The 18,453-nt window shown below is 47.4% G+C and overlaps 1 protein-coding gene across 12 annotated transcripts in view; it reads left to right on the forward strand.

The window, feature by feature from the left end:
* Positions 1-1,181: 1,181 nt before the first annotated feature.
* JADE1 (jade family PHD finger 1) overlaps positions 1,182-18,453 on the forward strand; it is a 64,267-nt gene continuing 46,995 nt past the window's right edge. The window contains exon 1 of one of the 12 annotated variants that reach the window (XM_041758208.1): positions 1,182-1,544. Coding sequence is in view for 1 of the 12 variants with exons in the window: in XM_041758199.1 (XP_041614133.1) it covers positions 3,609-3,627 (19 nt within the window). In the remaining 11 variants the exon portion in view is untranslated. Of the gene's footprint in view, positions 1,545-1,656; positions 1,799-1,843; positions 1,985-2,373; positions 2,829-3,067; positions 3,193-3,515; positions 3,628-6,855; positions 8,567-18,453 lie in introns of those variants that run through there. The other 11 variants (XM_041758200.1, XM_041758205.1, XM_041758201.1 and 8 more) reach the window with 11 other exon arrangements.

The following is an 18,453-nucleotide window of genomic DNA, read 5'->3' on the forward strand; positions in this document are numbered from 1 at the left end:
TCCTCAGTGCAACAGGAGAGGAAGACCGAAGACGTATACTTAAGGTTTCCTTTGGTTTAAGTGCTTTCTGAAAAAAGTATCCAAAGGCTAAATTAGTTTTGTCTTGCCACATTTATCAGATTATTATGTTCTTAATGCAGGTGGATAGGTTGGTGCATGATTTTTTTTTTTTTTAGGTTGGTGCATGATTGTGTGAAATCAAACCTGATAATGTTCAGAAGAGTTCTTCCAGCAGTTCCAACATGCCTTCGGGTTCAATATTCAGTTTTGTAATTAGTGATCACTCTTCCTATTTACTGAAGGGGAGTTTTAATCTGCACCCATGTCTTTTTCCTTTGGAACCTAAGGGTCACATAGACTTCTTTTTCTCCTGTGTTAACCTCCACATAAAAAAGCAAATTTGTATTTTGTGGAATATTGGCAACCGGTTATTTTTACCCATACATACCCTCCCGGATAAGCCATGATTCATGGCTTAATTTTGATTAATTTTACATTAGTCTGCAACTCCAGTTTAAGCTTTAGTGTCCATTCTCTCCTTCGGAAGGCAATGTCCAGTCCTGAAATCCTGTGAACTAGAAAGGTGGTGTCTGTCCACTTATAAATAATCATTGCCCTCCAGTGAATCAATCCTCACTTGCAATGATCAATGTCCGATACAACCTCGGGTGAAGACGCAAATCCATCTCCAAAACTGGATTCCCTGTATTTAAAAACGTCATCCCGATTCTCAACTCCCTAGAACTGTTACTACAAAAGAACTGTTTATTTTGCCATTCAGCCTAAAAATAAAACCTTTCACCCAGATCACACACTTTTTTTTTTTTAATAGTCACATATATATATATATATATATATATATATTTTTTTTTTTTCTTCTTCTTCTTTCTGTGAAGAATTTCAAACTAAATCTGCAAGAATCCATTTCCAGGTACAAGCAAGGAGATCGGACGAGAATCGTGACCGGGGCAGCTTGGAGGGGGGGATCTCAAAGCCCACCTTCCCGCCTGGAGACCCCCTGGAGAAGGTCCTGACTTGCAAGGGAAGCGAGGGAGGGGATCTCAAGGGCGGGACGGCGCCCCCCCCCCCTGCGGCCCGAGGCCCCGCCCCCAGGACCAGGCCCCGCCCCCGCGCCCGAGGCCCCGCCCCGCGCCCGAGGCCCCGCCCCCCGCGGCCCGAGGCCCGCGAAGAGTTAACGAGGGACGGAGCCCCCCGCGCCGCGGACTCCCGGCGCGCTCCCTCCGCCCTCGCGTCCCCACCCTCGCGCTCGGGCGAGGGATTAAAGTGCTCCCCCCTGTGGCAGCAGTGACCCAGAAAGGAGTTCGATTCGCGCGGCCCCTCCTCCATCGGCCGCCGAACGCCCGTCCGAGAGTGCCTCCCTGCGCGAGGGCCGCGTGTGTGCGCCGGCAGAGCAGGGGCCCGCCCGGCTCCCCGCCCGCCCGCCCGCCCGCCCGGCTCCCCGCCCGCCCGCCGCGGCCCGAACTCATGCAGCGCGGAGCCGGCGGCGTGGAGCCCAGCGCCTCCGCCGAAGCCTTCCGCAGCAGGTAGGCGCGCGGGCCGCGGGGCGCGGGGCGCGGGCGCGGGCGCGGGGGCGGGGGGCGGGGGCCGCGCGTGTGTCCGCGCGTGTCCGCGCGTGGGTCCGTGTGCGCGTCCCGGTACCGCGGCGGCGGCGGCGGCGGCGGCGGCGGCTGCAGGACCAGCCGGGAGGCTCAGCCATATTTGATGGTTTTGTTGCTCTGCTCGGGAGTTCTCGGGAGTAATTTAATGCCGAAGGTCGCTGCCTAGTGGAAATAATATAGTACGTCATTAATATGGCGCCAAAAGATTGGGTTCTCGGTCTGTAGCGAGGAGGGAGGGAGGGCCGGCCGCCGCCGAGCGCCGCGGTCCTATCCCACCAGCAACTTGGGCATTGCCGGGGCGGGGGCCGCAGGAGGAGGAGGACCACATGATTGGGGATCCTGAGAATTGATCTGGGTTTGGATCAGTAAGTTGTATTATGATCATTTTTCCAAAAAAAAAAAAAAAAAAAAAAATTTTTTTTTTTTTTTTTTTTTTTGCGGGGTGGGTGGGGGGTGGTGGCGGCGCTGAAGACTTCGAGCTTTTTTTTTTTTTTTCTTCTTCTTTCGGATTTGCGAAGAACGTGCGGTTTTCAGGTGAACCCTCCTTTACACGCGTGTAGGAGCAGAAGCCCGGTCTAGTTGGCTTTAGCGGATACACATTATTATTATTATTTTTTTAAAAAAGCCAAAGCGCATTAGGCTGCATGAAAGTGGAAAGCATAGTAGCAACTTGGTAGACAGATGGCAATGGCAGAACGCAGGTCCGCGTACGTATATGAATCCGGAGTGTGTGTGTGACCGCGGGGGGGGGGGGGCGACTCTCTGTCCAGACGTATAGGTGTGTGCGTGTAGGTCCGTCTCGGCAGGGTGGCCGCGGCAGCCCTGGCGCTTGTCACCGCGTCACCCCATGTCCAAAATATTCTGTGCATCAATGCAAGGGCAGTGAGCGGGGGGTGCAGGGACAGCTCGGCAATCCGATCCTCCCAAATCGGGTTTCCAGGGAGCAGACCCTTTCACTCAAAGCGAGACCGTCTGCAAAGTGTAAAGCCCTTCACCGGTGAGCCCAGGAAGCAGTTGCCCCGGTAGAGCAAAGTACCGATTACCCGTGAACTCAGAGCGGATTGCAAACTGCAACCTTTGGCACCCTCTGCAGACCGTGCCGACCGCGGGGGTGGGGTCGCCGGGGCTTCGCTGCCTTCCCCCGAGCGTGCGGCGTGCACCCCGGGACGGCAAGTTGCAGGAGCCCTTCGGCGCACGTGTCTGGTGCCTGTGAGTGTTTGTGAGTTGGGGGCTGTTGTTCGGTAGCCGGCGGGCTCTCCGGGTGGCTGGCGCTGGCTTGCAAACGCGGGAGACGGGTGGAATGTGGAATGTTGACCGGGGAACCGAATCCCGTCGGAACGGTCCCATTCGCTGGAGAAATTCGATCCCTTCCACCTCCTTCCCGCTCCCCCCCGCCCTCGCCCGCCCGCCCGCCCGCCCGCCTGCGGGCAGGAGGCGGGGCCGAGGACGCGGCTGCTGCTCAAAGTGGCGGAGCGCGGCGGCGGGAGGCAGGTGCACGGCACCCGCCAGTGGGGGGGCCTCAACTTCCGCGGGCGTTTAAATAGCAGGCGCTCTCCCCTCCCACCGGTAATAGGTGACCTGGCGGCCGAGGGCGGCGGGGGGGGGCCGGGGGAGCCCGGGACCGAGCCTCCGCGGCACGTGGGCAGGTGCTGGGGGGCCCCGGGGCCAACTTTTGTGGCCCGCCTCCGGCGTTGGGGCCGGCGGCCCCCGGTGGGGATGGGGGCGGGCGGCGGCCGCGGCGTCACCTAACGGTCCCGGGGGCGCCGCCGCGGGCCCGGGGTGGGGGCTCCGGGGCGGGGACGCCCGGCCCTCCGCGCCCGCGCCGCCCGCGCCCCGCACAAAGCCCGCGGCGCGGGGGCGGCCGCCGCGCCCCCGCCCGGGAGCGGCCCGAAGCCCGTCGGCGTCCCCGTCCCCGTCCCCGTCCCCGCGCCGGTTCCGGCGGGCGGCCGCGGGCGTTTGTTTGTTGGTTCCGCGCCGCCCTCCTCGCCGATGGCTTCCTGTGACAGAGGTGATCCACAGTTTCCAGAACTGTCTGGGGGCGGGAGCGGGAGCGGGAGCCGGAGCCGAGCCGAGCCCGCCCGGGGCTGCTCGCCGCCGCCGCCGCCGCCTTCGCCGCTCCCAGCTCGCGGCCGTTTCTCGCCGGCGCGGCCGCCGCGGCTCCAGGTGCCGCCCGGGAGGGACTCGGGGAGGGGACGGCGCGGCCGTTTCCAGCGGCGCAAGTGGCTTCTGGACGCGAGGGAGCGTTTGATTTGCAACTGGGGCCGAGCGGATTGGTGCAGCGGCGGCGGCGGGCGGGAGGAGCGGCGGCGGGGGGGCGGCCACTTTCAGACGGGGAGGGCGGCGGCGGGGACGGCGCTGCGGGGGGAGCGGGGCCCGGCTGCGCCCGGGAGGCGGCGTCGCAGCACCGGGGCTGATTCCGGCGGAGGTGCCGGAGTTACTTTCCCCTCCTTCCGCGCTGTTGTTTCTGTCGCCTCGGGAGGAGGCGGCGGCGGCGGCGGCGGCGGAGGAGGAGGAGAGGAGAGGAGAGGCGGGAGGGCGGGCGGAGGGGGCGGTGCCGCGCGGAGCCGGAGCCGGAGCCGGAGCCGGAGCCGGAGCCGCGGCCCTGCGCACACCCGGCGGGCGGCGGGCGTCTGGGTGCGGGGCGGCGGCCCGGCTCCCCCGCAGCCCGGGTCCCTCCCACGCGGGCGCCGCGTCCCGCCGCCTGCCCCGCCCCGCCCCGCCCGCCCCCGGCTCCCCCGCCCCGGCTCCCCCTCCCGGACGCGCGGGGGCGGCCGCAGCCCCGGCGCCCGGAGAAGGCAGCGAGCAGACAAAAAAGCGGGCGATTTAAACGCGCCTTCGAAGCCCGTTAGGAATGCGCCGTCCCCGGAGGCCGTTTCCGAGCGGCGGGGCCGGCCGGCCGCGACCCCGGCGCCCCAGGCCGCCCGCGCGGGCCGAGGGTCTGCGCCCCCGGGCCCGAGGCGGCTCCCCCGCCCGCCGCGAAGCCGCAGCTGCACGTCGGCCCCGGCGTCGGAGGCTCGGCCGGCGGGGGAGGAAGGCTTAGGGCTGGCTCCGGAGGTATTAGGTGACCCCCCCCCCCCCCCCAGGAAGCTCCGGGTTGGAGCCTGGCTCCTCGGCTCCTTGTAGCTCGAGGCTGTCTGGTGTCCCAAGGCTCAGGAGCCCGTTTCGAGGTCGGTTTCCTAGTGGTCCGGGTGGTTAGAGGGGCCCGTGGGGCGTTGCGCTTCGGTCAGGTCGCCGCCGGCGGAGGTGCAGGGCCTCGCCGGGGAGAGGAAGGAAGAGCTCGTGGGACCTGCTGGGGGGCGGGCTCGGCCCCTGAGGTGCGGCGGCCGTCGTAGGGCGGGCGGCACCTGTCGGGGTGGCCCTGCGTGCCACACGTCTGCGGCCCAGACTTTTATCGCTTATGTTCCAAGTATTTCCGATGGCTTCTCGTTTGGTATTTTGCTGGTCTTCCATAAGTTTGTGTATTTTTTTTTTTTTTTAAGATTTTATTTATTCATGAGAGACACAGGCAGAGGGAGAAGCAGGCTCCACGCAGGGAGCCCGACGTGGGACTCGATCCCGGGACTCCAGGGTCACACCCCGGGCTGCAGGCGGCGCTAAGCCACTGCGCCACCCGGGGTCCCCAAGTTTGCGTGTTTTTATATTTATATATAAACTGGCAGTTGTGACGTCTGCAGCAAATCGTTTGCAGCTAAGTGTACTGATTCCCCGCATCCCCCTTCATTTTTCCATTAGGCAGACCTAAAGGGAGTTGCCTGACAAACTGTAGAACTTGAACTTGATTCTGCCTTAAGATCCTAGGCTGCTTTTTCTGTAAGAAAAGTTGGATGGGCTGCCGCAGAAAATCCACCTATGACAAAGCTGGGTACATGTTCTTCTAAAAGGAAAAGAGGAGGGACGCCTGGGTGGCTCAGGGGTTGAGCGTCTGCCTTTGGCCCAGGGCGTGATCCGGGATCTGGAATCGAGTCCCACAGTCCCACGTCGGGCTCCCTGCAGGGAGCCTGCTTCTCCCTCTGCCTGTGTCTCTGCCCCCCCCCCATGAATAAATAAACAAAATCTTAAAAAAAATAAAAGGAAAAGAAGAAAGTCCATCTTAACAGTTCCTTCTTTGTCCCATGACAGGGTTTTAGCCTATAATGAACCTTTTCGTCTTGTATTATTAAGGTTGAAAGAATAGCTATAGCCGGGAAAACTGAAAAATGTAAGTGCGCTTGAGAGTGAGAGGACAGGAAAAAACTTAGAGGAGTTTAAGGAAATGTTCTATTTTAAAAGGAACTGTTGCTTAGCTCAGGCTGGGGAAGGATTAGCTAAAAACTTGGAGAACTTGGAATAAGAGCAGATCTTCATGTGACTCGTTCATGCTAGTCACTTAATAAATAATGATTTTTGGCTTTAAGGAGCCCTTAGTGGTTTAAAGTATTATTACAGAGGTGGTGTTGCATGTACATTGTTGGAAACTAGGAAATACGGGGAAGCAAATATCCAGAGATCACCACTGTATCACTTTATTGACATTTGTCTGTGCATATGTATATAGATTTTAATCAGAATGAGATCATACTATATATACAGTTCTATAAGGAGTGTCTCCCCCCTCCCCCATCAGCCAGCTTTATAAATTCTCATCTTATTTGATACAGGGATATATTCAGATTTCCTCAGTTGGCCCTAAAGTATAACAGCAGCTTTGTCTAAATTAATACTGTCCAGCTGAGAATCCTTTATTGCATCTGTTTATTTCCCATAGATAGTTTTTAATCTGTAGTTACTTTTTTTTTTTTTTGGCTTTTTTTTTTTTAATTTTATTTATTTATGATAGTCACAGAGAGAGAGAGAGAGAGAGGCAGAGACACAGGCAGAGGGAGAAGCAGGCTCCATGCACCGGGAGCCCGACGTGGGATTCGATCCCGGGTCTCCAGGATCGCGCCCTGGGCCAAAGGCAGGCGCCAAACCGCTGCGCCACCCAGGGATCCCTGTAGTTACTTTTTGACAGAACCTCTGACATTGAGGAGTCAAGCCTTTGGAATGAATCCTGACTGGACTTCTATTATTTTTTTAATTTATTTTTTAAGATTTTATTTATTCATGAGAGACACAGAGAGAGGGAGAGGCAGAGACACAGGCAGAGGGAGAAGCAGGTTCCATGCAGGGAGGAGCCCGATGTGGGACTAGATCCTGGGACTCCGGGATCAAGCCCTGAGCCAAAGGCAGGTGCTCAACCGCTGAGCCACCCAGGCATCCATCCCATGGACTTATAAGAAGTAGGAAAATTAAAATAGCATTTTGTTGTAATTTGAGTTTTAGGTTTGGAAATTATTTGCTTGAAAAATGCTTTAAAGACATTTGCTTAATGTATTTATTTGCAGGCTTGTTGGGAAAATAATTATTGACTGTGTTTTCAATACTGGGGTGGTTGGAATAAATAGACTTGATCTCAATCTGATCATGTCCTGTATCTAGGATTTGTCAGGAGTAAGGAATGGCACGCGAATGTCACAGTTCTGCTTGTTTTCCGTCCACGAAGCTCTTGCCTCCTGTAGTATTGTGGGACACCCATTACATCATTACAATTCAGTCTGTGAGAATATGTGTTAAAATCCTAGTGTTCCCACAAGGTTAATGAAATAGACACTGGCCAGTACGTCTTGCTTTTTTTATTTGGGTTTGCATCAAAAAGTTTGGCTCAGTTGTTCAAATAGTTATACCAGTGTTAAACTTCATTCCTGCCCTTCCTTTAAGTTAAAACATTACATTAGCACAACATTGAGCAATACACAATCAAGAAAGTTTCTTATTTTTAAAAAAGTTTTCTAATAATAGGGTCGCTTTGCTCGGAGTTGTTAGTTTCTTAGTATCAGAAACCTGGTGGGAACCTTAATTGGAAAAGTTTTAATTCCTGAGAACATCCGTTATTTCCTTGAAAGTTTTACTGTTCAGTCCATTTTCTCCATTTTCAAGATCTTGCAGCAGTTTACGTTACCTGTGTATTTACAGTTTGGACCATTAATATTTTTATTACTTGCAGTATCTGATATTTCAGAAAGCTTGAGACTTGAGAGTTTATTGTCATTTGCCTGGTATACTTGTATAAATCTGTTTATGTGATCCTGAGTGATGTATGTTTTGATATTTTTGCAGTTGGTGTACTCTGATGGAGTCAGTTACCCTGCAGTCCTTAAATATGCCAGGGTGGCCTCAGAGGGCCTTTTTACCTTTGAGTGGAAGTGGCATCTTGTCTGCAAGTTTAGCTTAAGAGTCAGAATGTCCTGAGTCCACAGACAAAATCTAGTCTAAGAGGATATTGCTCCTGACTCTGGCCGTGTTATTGTGGCCTTATCTGGCCTAGGCCCTGAGTGATTACTAAGGATGTCTTTCTTCACCTGAAAGCAACAAAAATATTGCCAGACGTTGACTGAAAAGCTTGGTTACTGGGGAATTTCCATTCCATTTTACTCTAGATCCGTGGTATATAATGTGCTCTTAACAGGCGTTCAGGAACAAGCTTTTGGTCACTCTAAAACCAGTCCAGTATTTAGTTTTTGCTTTTGGTTCTCCGAAGTAGAGTCAAACCATTATTAGGTGATTGAGGACAGTCCAAGTATAAGTTCATTTTTAAAACCTTGGGTTCTTCTGAGCTTGTATTTTGAAGGAATTAAACCACAATATTTATTCTGTTTTAAAAGCACTAACAATTGGTAGTAGTGTATATATGTATATGTAGTACCATTATTTAATGTTTGCACAGATTTTATTAAATCTCATGACAGCTTCTAAGGCAGTTTCTTTGCACTGATTTTAAATGATGATTTCAGTGGTGAGAGTCCAAACTGAAGAATAAAAGGAGTATTTTTTTTCCTTTCCTTACTGCAGAGTAAGGAGCAAGAATTGGCAAAGGTAACAAGTCGCTGGAGTTGGAGTCGAGTTGCATGGTTTGCTTTGGTTAACACAAGGTATACTAAACATGATTTAAGATTTTTTTTTTAAAAAGATTTATTTATTTATTCATGAGAGAGAGAGAGAGAGAGAGAGAACGAGAGGCAGAGACACAGGCAGAGGGAGAAGCAGGCTCCATGCAAGGAGCCCCACCCGGGACTTGATCCGGGGTCTCCAGGTTTGCTTTGGTTAACACAAGGTATACTAAACATGATTTAAGATTTTTTTTTTTTAAAGATTTATTTATTTATTCATGAGAGAGAGAGAGAGAGAACGAGAGGCAGAGACACAGGCAGAGGGAGAAGCAGGCTCCATGCAAGGAGCCCCACCCGGGACTTGATCTGGGGTCTCCAGGATCATGTCTTGGACTGAAGGTGGTGCAAAACCGCTGTGCCACCGGGGCTGCCCTAAGATTGTTTTCTTGATTGTGCATGGTCATCCTTGTAAGCATCAGTTATTTCAATGTTGAAGTATAATGAAGCGCTTAAGATGTGGAGGCTGAGTACTGGTGGCTTGTAACTTTTTTTTTTTTTTTTTTAAGTCAAAGACACTTGAAATCTGAGACCTGTGGAACCTCTCTCCCAGAAAACTCAGGTTGCACTTGTGTGTCATTTCAGGGATTTAGGGGATGCATTTAAATGTATTGTAGGAGGGGTGCCTGGGTGGCTCTGTTGGTTGAGCATCTGCCTTCAGCTCCTGGTTGGGGTCACTTGGGGTCTCTTGAGGGTCTCAGGGTCCTGGGATTGAGCCTCGCATCAGCTTCCCTGCTCAGTGGGGAGTCTGCTTCTCCTCCTCCCTCCTCCCTTCTGCTCCTGCTCTATCTCAAAAAAACAAAACTAAACTAAAAAAAATGTATTATTGGATTCCAGTTTAGTGTTTAAATTGTGGTGATTTCTTTTTATGATTGCTCTGATCCTTTGCATCACCGATAACCATGTATTGTTAAAAATGCCAGTCTCGAACATTTTTTTTTTTTTGCCTACCAGATAAGCTTGTTAGAAGTTTTCATAATTTGGTGTACACTGGCTCCAAGTAGGAGTCTCAGGGGTTTGAGAAAAATTCACAGGTTTCTAGACATGGCCTTTATTATTTTGCTTAAAGCATCCCTGCCGCCCTTCTCCCCTCTGAGTCTTACCTGTTTTAGTTAAAAAACTTTTTTGTTTAAGTTTTTTAAAAATTTATTCACGACAGAGAGCGAGAGAGAGAGAGGCAGAGACACAGCCAGAGGGAGAAGCAGGCTCCACACAGGGAGCCTGACACGGGACTCGATCTTGGTTTCCAGGATCACACCCCAGGCCGAAGGCGGTGCCAAATTGCTGGGCCACCGGGGCAGCCCTAGTTAAAAAACTTAAACAAGTGATTTCTGATTCTTAACTTTGTAAGCTGTAAGGCACTTGTTTGCCCAGGACCTGGTCATTGGTTCACATTTCACTAAACATGCATAATACTGGTTTATAAACGTGCTATGTTGATTTGTAGCAGAGATCAGTAAACTCTTTGCAGAGAGGGCCAGATAGTAAATACTTCAGGCTCTGTGGGCTTCTTGAAACTGTTGAACTTTGCTTTTCTAAGTGTGAAAGTAATCACTGGACAAAAGGTAAATGAATGATGAACATGGCTGTGTTCCAGTAAAACTTTGTGGATAGTGAAATTTTGAATTCTGTATAATTTTTGTGTGTTGTATGTACTTTTGACCCCTCCCCCATTTAAATATGTAAACCATTTTTAGTTCTGGGGCTGGACAAAAACAAGCTGTGAAACTTTGATTTACAGTGAGACTCTGCATTACCTGGTCTGCAGATTATTCCTGTTGGGGCTATGTTACTTTCTGGTAGGAACCTGAAAAAAGTGGAAATCAGAAGTTTGCTTGATAAATACCACATGCAGAGGGACTTTGCTAGTCTGAGGGCTGTAGTTCTTAACTCATCGGTTCTTAGATCCCCTTTGAGGATAGAATAAATAACATGGGCCCTTGTGTACCTGGGAAGGCATACCTAGGTAGTTACACCCTCCAAAGGGGCCAGGCTAAGAAGCTCTGTGTAAGGGAGTACGCATTATAAACTGGAGTTCCTACAGAGGGAGGTAATGTCCCTCCAAGTAGGCTACATGTGTCCTACCAGTCAGAAGAAGCTAGTAAGTACTCTGTTCTGAGGACTCCTAACCCCATGGTTAGTGTTCAGAAAACCTACTAGCACATTCTCCTTCTAGCTCTACCTATGGTATGCTCCACCAGGCAGAATGGAATGGCATTTACAACTGTCTTCATAATAGCTTGCCAGGAAACCCTGTTTTAGTTTCTAAGTTAACAGACTGTTTTTCATTGATTATATTTTTAGTTGGCTGCTTCCTGATAATACATAGTATGTGGCCTTAATCTTCTGGTTAACATCTTTCTAAATCACAGGTGTCCAGTAGGGGAGAAGCCTATCTATGGTCGAGGCACCTGGGAAGAGGTGGCTGGTACTGGAATTGACCACTCACCTTGGGAACTGGTCTTTAATTTGGGGATTGGCTTTGTTTTAGGTTTGTGTGCCTTTGCTCATGCTACTTAACCTATCTAGAATTCAGTGTACACATCTTTAAAATTAGGAAGAGTGGATTAAATGGTCTCTGAAATGTTTTCTAGCACTGCAGCCATTATTTTATGGGTTTCTTTTGGGAAGACTGTAGACCCAGTCCATGGGGTGAGACTCTTTTTCAGCCTTAAACTTAGAATACTTTTCCAGACCTTGTTGCTGGGTTTTGAGACCATCTTTACATATCAGTGACCAATAATAAAACTTCGACAATTATAATGAAATGTTTGTTTTCGTAGGTAACTCAGATGGTATGTAAAGGCAGTTTTTATTAAGTGTGCTACCTAGGTATTCTAGTATACATTTGGCGTCTTTCCTTTTTAACGGTACTTTAAGAATTTTTGGTGACTTAACGTTGTTAGTGGTAACTGATAGTTTCTGACAACCGGCTATAATCAGGGAACAGAGTTCCTCAAAACAGCTGCATTTCAATCTGTGCACAGTGTAATTGTCATTAACTGGTTGAGTCTGGTTTCTGCAGAAGCTGCTTTGTATATCCTGTATAAGAACATCTGGTTTAAGCATTTAAAAATCTTTTAAAATTACCCTGTAGACACTTTGCATTTATTGACTTATTCTTCGGTGGGTAGAATAAGGGTTTGTAGACTTCTTTCCATCCCTACCACTTACCATGGTTCATCCAGAAATACCTCCGTTAACATTTGGTTTTTCTTAGGTGTTATCCTTCAGTGGAATTTTAAACTTTGACCTGTGTGTGTGTGTGTGTGTGTGTGTTCTGTAAATTAGAATTTGGTTCAGAGACCCCAGGGCAGACTGGAACACAACGTCTAATTTCAATGAGTATTTTACAAGGAGGAAAAAAAGAACACTTTTTTCCTGGTAAATTGTCCAAAAAAAAAAAAAAGTGTATAAAGAGGGGTTAGACACATGGGGCAAATAGGTTTTATCTCCTAGAATTCTGACTGAGTGGTAGCACTGTGTTAAGGAGGATTCTGAAGTCATGTCTGGTCTTGTGGAGAAGAATGACCTAATTTATTAACCATGCCTGCTATGGGTGGAGGAAATGGCCTATTCGGTAGCCATCTCTGGAATGTAGCTTTTTTTTAATTTTTATTTTTTTCTAAAATAGTAGTAGTCGTGTAATGGCTAAGAAGTGGAATGTTTATTCTTTAAAGATAGTTTAAACCTTCCTTTTCCTGTCTGAGTTAGTTTTTTTCTATTCTTATTGCATATATATATTTTTAAAAGATTTTTTTAGATTTATTTGTGTGAGAGAGAGAATGAGCAGGGGGTAGGAGGGGCAGAGAGAGAGAGGGAGAAGCAGACTCCGCACTGAGCAGGGAGCCTGACTTGGGGCTTGATCTCTGGACTCCAGGTTCATGACCTGAACGGGGAAGGCAGACACTTAAACCGGCTGAACCACCCGGGTGCTCCTTACTGCATATATTTTTAGTGACCAGTTACTGGTAATGGTTGTTCTGTGTTTTGAAAACTTTTGCTTTTAAGTAAATACTGAGTTGGTGATAATAGTATTTTATAGTATTATCCTATTACCTTTTCTACTTTGTTTTTTTTTAATTTTTATTTATTTATGATAGTCACAGAGAGAGAGAGAGAGAGAGAGAGGCAGAGACATAGGCAGAGGGAGAAGCAGGCTCCATGCACCAGGAGCCTGATGTGGGATTCGATCCCGGGTCTCCAGGATCGCGCCCTGGGCCAAAGGCAAGCGCCGAACCACTGCGCCACCCAGGGATCCCCCCTTTTCTGCTTTCTTTCTGTACTATTCCATCAAACATTCCTTAGAAGGCAGACCTAAGCCTTTGGTACCTGGTACCTCATCTTAGGAAGGGGGTGGGGTCTACATAGTTTTTGATGGCTACTTATTTTAGACTGGTGCTTTGCATGGGACTCAAAAGTTGTGCTCCCGGGGTCTTCTATATATGGTGAGCAGTAGGGAAGAAAGGTTTTGGATTTTAAATCTTTACTACTATTTAATCTTTACTATTATTACAAATGTAGGGCGGGATGGGATGATAGTTAAGCACCAAAGTCATAAAAGGTCAGAAAGACAAGTTCCCAGCCCATTCTATCTGAACACTTTGATTACATTTCTCAGAAATAAACACCATTATTAATATCCTTTATATTTTTCCATGAATATGCAGGCAATTGGTGCTAATATAGATTTTCTTCCTTTGTCCCTTTTATATGTAAATGGACCTGTATTTCAGCCCCCCCCCCCCCCCCGCAGTTTGCTTGTGTTTCTTAATATGTCTTTGGCATCTTTCCATATCTGAGCATATAGACCTAACAAAACACTTCTGAGTAGATAAAGGTAGGGATAGAAAATCCAGATTGGAGGCCATGGTGACTGCCTTCATTGTTTAGGTGTAAATTCCTTTATTCTCTACTAGGGGAAGGTAAATAAATTCTAAATATACATGATTGGAATATTTTGTCATAGCTGCTTTTCAGTTGCTAACTCCGGAGTCCGTGATTACAGAGAACTGTTAGGGGTTTGTTTTTAGAGCTCCTAAGCAGGTGATTGGATTATTTACAAATTTGCAAATGGGAGCTGCTTCTGATTCATTTAGAACCAGTCAAATTTATAAATTCTTTAAAAAATTGAAAAATATTTTTATTGACTTTCAAAGGCAGAGTTTTTACAAATAATTTATTAAGAATTTGCAGTGAATTAATGTGTTCCAGCACTCAGGCTTTGTTAGTAATGTCTGTAGGAGTAAATATTGTAGTCATGATTATCTGGTCACTTATCTTTTGGGAGAGGTGGTCATTTATTGCTAATATAAAAAACTCTTTTCCACCGAATATTTTCAAGTGTGACATTTTTGAAAAGGCTGTATAGTAGCTTGGGCAGCATTTTTTTAAAAAACAGATTTTGATGTATGGCATTATAAATGACATTTTTAACAGTTCCCATTTTGGGGGTTTGAAATATTTGGACAAGGTTAAAACTTTAACACTTAAGATCTAAGCAGTTTGTCAATTAAATCAGATATATGACTACTACTTAAATTTTTTTATACCATTTATAACCCTTAGCTTAAAGTGAGGAAGCTGGATTTGAGTTATAGTCACACTAGTATTTTTAGACTCTCAGTGAGCACAGGAATTAGATAATGTTGCCACTTTGAAAACTGAGCAGTTAGTGTTGTCTTTAAAAACAGGTAAGAAACCAGCTGGATTTTCTTTCATACTCCTTTAGGGAAAAGAAAATTACTATGAAGTATAGGTCATTATTCTATTTGGATACCTTGTTACATACCTACTCCACAGAAGATAAGAAAGTCACCTATTAAGAAAATGGAAGTTTTTTAATGGGAGGTTATTCAATGATTAATAATTTAGAAATCAAAGTATCAGTTACATAATGTTTAAAAAATAATATCCAAACTGTATGAATTTAGCACAAAGGAAGTAGCTCATTGTAAAATACTTTTTATGTATAGATAACTTGGTGTGTGAAAATATTCTTTATATATATTTTTATGTTATACCTTTCCTAAGTACATTTTTAAATATAGTGCAGATGAACAGGTTAGATTAATTTTGCTAGAAAATGGAAGGACACCAGGAAATTTAAAAGTAATATAACAGAGGGATTCCTGGGTGGCGCCATGGTTGAGTGTCTGACTCTTGGTTTGGGGGGCGCGGGGTGGGTGGAGATCCGAGCCCCGCACTGCTCTGCTCAGGGGGCAGTCTGCTGGAGAGTCTCTCTCCTCCACCCTCTGCGCCTCCTGCAGCATAGCATGCGCGCTCTCTCTTTCAAAAATAACAAATCTTTAAAAATAATATTATGGAAGTAATTCCAGTTAAAGGTCAATTAGATATTAAAGTGAAAGCATCTCATTCTATAAAGCGGAGTGAGCATAATGTGCACTTCGTGTATGAAAACTCGGTCATTCATCAATAGGTTATTTTAATACATAGCATTATGTGTAGGTGATAACTTAGAGAAGTAGTTCGAGGTGTTTGAGTACCTTCTAGAACTTCGTTAGTGCGAAATAAGTAAGAATGAAACATAATGGATAAAATAGATACTTTGAGGAGGAAACCTCACTTCCTGCATATGAGGCATAAGATAATTAAAATCCCTAGGGTGATTATAACTTTTTATATAACCGCAGAGTTTATGGCCTGTTGAATGATCCCTGTTCTGCCACAGAGAGTAATTCTAATAGCTGGACAGTTTGTTTTCCTCAAATCAGGTCCTCTTTCCCAGGATAGCATTGAATAAACATCGTCAAATTCTTAATCATCATTTTATTCTTTTGTAAAACCCCTTCACTCCTTATCCCTGAGGTCATTTCTCATTCTTTCTTCCTTAGAATCACATACCAGTCATGCCTCCCTGGGACCACACCCAGGTCACTGAACTTGTTCTCTTTGGCAAATTCCTGAGCCACCTTGGGGATGGATTCCTTCAGCTAATGGCTGCTCTTCTGGCATGCTGAGGTTTTTGCCCCCAGTTTCAATCTAAGGACAGTTGAATTTCAAGGTTTTGAGGTACCTTGCTTTCTCGTTTATGTATTCCGTATCCCTCCATAATCCATGAGTGGTAATCCTATAGCCTTTATAGCAGTTATCCCAGTGGAGCTACTTGTCTAGTTACTTGCTTATTACTGTATGTGTATGTTCCCTTGGGCCATTCCTTATTTTGTTCACCGTATCTTGGGTATCTAATTCAATACAAATTTAATCGAATTAATAGTTAATCCACTAGTTCTAGCCTGTGTGAAGAGAAGATTGAAGGAAAGTGATTTGCGTGTAATGTCAACAAGGATTGTGATATAATGGTGCCTATGGTTCCTGAGGAGATGGTGTTCTGTGCAGCCACCACAAGTATCTGACCCGCCCTTCCCTGCAGCGGAGATGCCAAAGGATTGTCACTGGCCAGATCCAGTCACGACCTCCTCTTACTTGGCCTTTCCAGCAATGTTCCTACTATAATCAGGCATCCTAGGGACACCTGGGTGGCTCAGCAGTGTGACTGCTTTCGGCTCAGGGCGTGATCCTGGAGTCCCGGGATCGAGTCCCACATCTGGCTCCCTGCATGGAGCCTGTTTCTCCTTCTGCCTCTCTCTCTCTCTCTCTGTGTCTCTCATGAATAAATAAATGAAAAAATCTTAAAAAAAAATAATCAGGCATCCTAGATAGTCTTCCTCTTTTTGGACACAAAGTCCCAAATGCCTAATAATTAGTATTTTTATCTGCCTAGCTGTTCTGCTTCTAATGGTGAATGGACACCTTCTCATGGTGAATGGACACTCCAGGCTCCTGTAAATTGCATCACTTTGAGTCTGTTTTGATGAATAGATGGTAGAATGTTTGGGGGAGGACTGAATCCAGAGTTATGGGTGCATCTTGTTGTAGCTGCCCTGTGAGGGTATGTTTTGCTCAGGATCCTCTCCTTGATGTCTTTATTTCGTATTTAATTAAAGAGGATCTCTGTTCTCAAGAACTCTATAAATTTTTAGAGACCCATGTGGAACACTGAAATGATGATGCAAAGCAAGAATTGATTATTAAAATAACACATTGAGGGGCAGCCCGGGTGGCTCAGCGGTTTAGCGCCGCCTTCAGCCCAGGGCGTCATCCCGGGGTCCTGGAATTGAGTCCCATGTCAGGCTCTCTGTGTGGAGCCTGCTTCTCCTTCTGCCTGTGTCTCTGCCTCTCTCTCCCTCTCTCTCTCTGTGTCTCTTGTGAGTAAATAAACAAAAATAAAATAAAATAACACCTTGAAACCGGGTGAAAAGGTTCATGAAATGAGCTGAACAGAATGTAAGTGCTTCTAATGGGAACGGTGGGCCATGCTTAGTGAGCCCCGGGAAGAGGTGGGATTGGGGGGTAGGGAAAACAGGGCAAAACAGTATCAGCAGACGCTGAGTGTGGAAGGAGGCCTGGCCCAGCAGAGGCGCAAGCCTAGTCACGGGGAGATGTTCGGAGATGTGCTTGGGTAAGGTTGCCAGGGGCCAGGTTTGTAAGTATGCAACGGAGGGCGGGATTTGCGTAGGGAATGACAGAATGAATGGATGTGGTCACCTATTCAAGAGGATTGTAGGCAGTGGAAGGGAGGTGCTTAAAGCTATGCAGATACAGGTGTTGGAAGACAAATCTGCCGGCAAAGTTAGGGAAACTTGAAAGACTCCTACCTTCTGAATCAGTAAGATTTGACAACTGGATAAAAGGTAAAAAAGGATGTATATTAGTAAAGAAGTAAGCAAATAGTAAGATTCTGGAGGTGAAGATGCTGTGCAGAGTAATGTGGTAGGTTACATGTATGTTATAGTACCTTGTTTTGCCCAAAATGTTGTGCTGCCACTTGGCTACCTCCCCTTTGTTCTTCAAGACTCTGCTCAGGGAACTTATCCATCAACCTCTGTTCTACAGAGCCTTGTGCATACAGCTGTCAGGCACTAACCATTACGTAATCTCTGTTGACTTGTCTGTCTCCTCAGCTAGAGTTCCATGAGGTCAGGAACAGTTCTTTTCCTCCAGCGCCTTCTGGTAGATTAGGGATTTACATGTTCATGGGATGCATTATACAGGCTCTTATATCTTGTTGCTATCTCTGAGTGTTGGGAGTTTTAAGTAATTATTACTTAATTCTGTCCTTGAGATAATGATCAGCCATGCCCTAAAAGAGTCAGCAAAGGTAATGATGAGGAGGGCCCTCTCTTTTCTCACACCGGCTTCTATTGAACAGTTGTTTGAAGTGTACATCCACTGTATTGTGTATCTTAAAGATCCTAACATGTACTTTGATTTCGTGATACAGCAAGTAACCCCAGGTGAGATAGACCAGCTTGATGTCAAGGTTTAAGCACATCCGAGCCACAGAGGAAATTCTGCGCAGTAACCCCCATTACCATGCCAGGATCCCTGGAGAAGTACAGTATAGCATTCTCAATTGTCCTTTCTTCTCAAGGTCTTTCAGGGTGGTTGAAAATGGAGTTCATTAGGAGGAAAATACTATTTTTATTCTTTCACTTGTGTAATTTTGCTTGAGAGAGTGTGTGTTTAGGAGCATCATTCCGTTTTGGCTAATGCTTGCGTTTTTCATTTAGTGACTGTTGAACTGGGTGTTTACTCTGGGAGTTGTGTTTGAATGTTTGGGTTGGGTGAGGACTGGAGGCTGAAGTCTAGGAGGAAGACTTTTTTTTTTTATTTTAAAGATTTTATTTATTCATGAGAGGGACAGAGAGGCAGAGAACATAGGCAGAGGGAGAAGCAGGTTCCATGCAGGAAGCCTGCTGGGGGACTCAATCCCGGGACTCAGAGGATCACGCCCGAAGGCAGCCGCTCTCCACTGCTGAGCCACCCAGGCGTCCCTGCACACCATTACT

Source organism: Vulpes lagopus, chromosome 6 (assembly GCF_018345385.1).
Source record: "Vulpes lagopus strain Blue_001 chromosome 6, ASM1834538v1, whole genome shotgun sequence".
NCBI classification, from domain to species: domain Eukaryota; kingdom Metazoa; phylum Chordata; class Mammalia; order Carnivora; family Canidae; genus Vulpes; species Vulpes lagopus.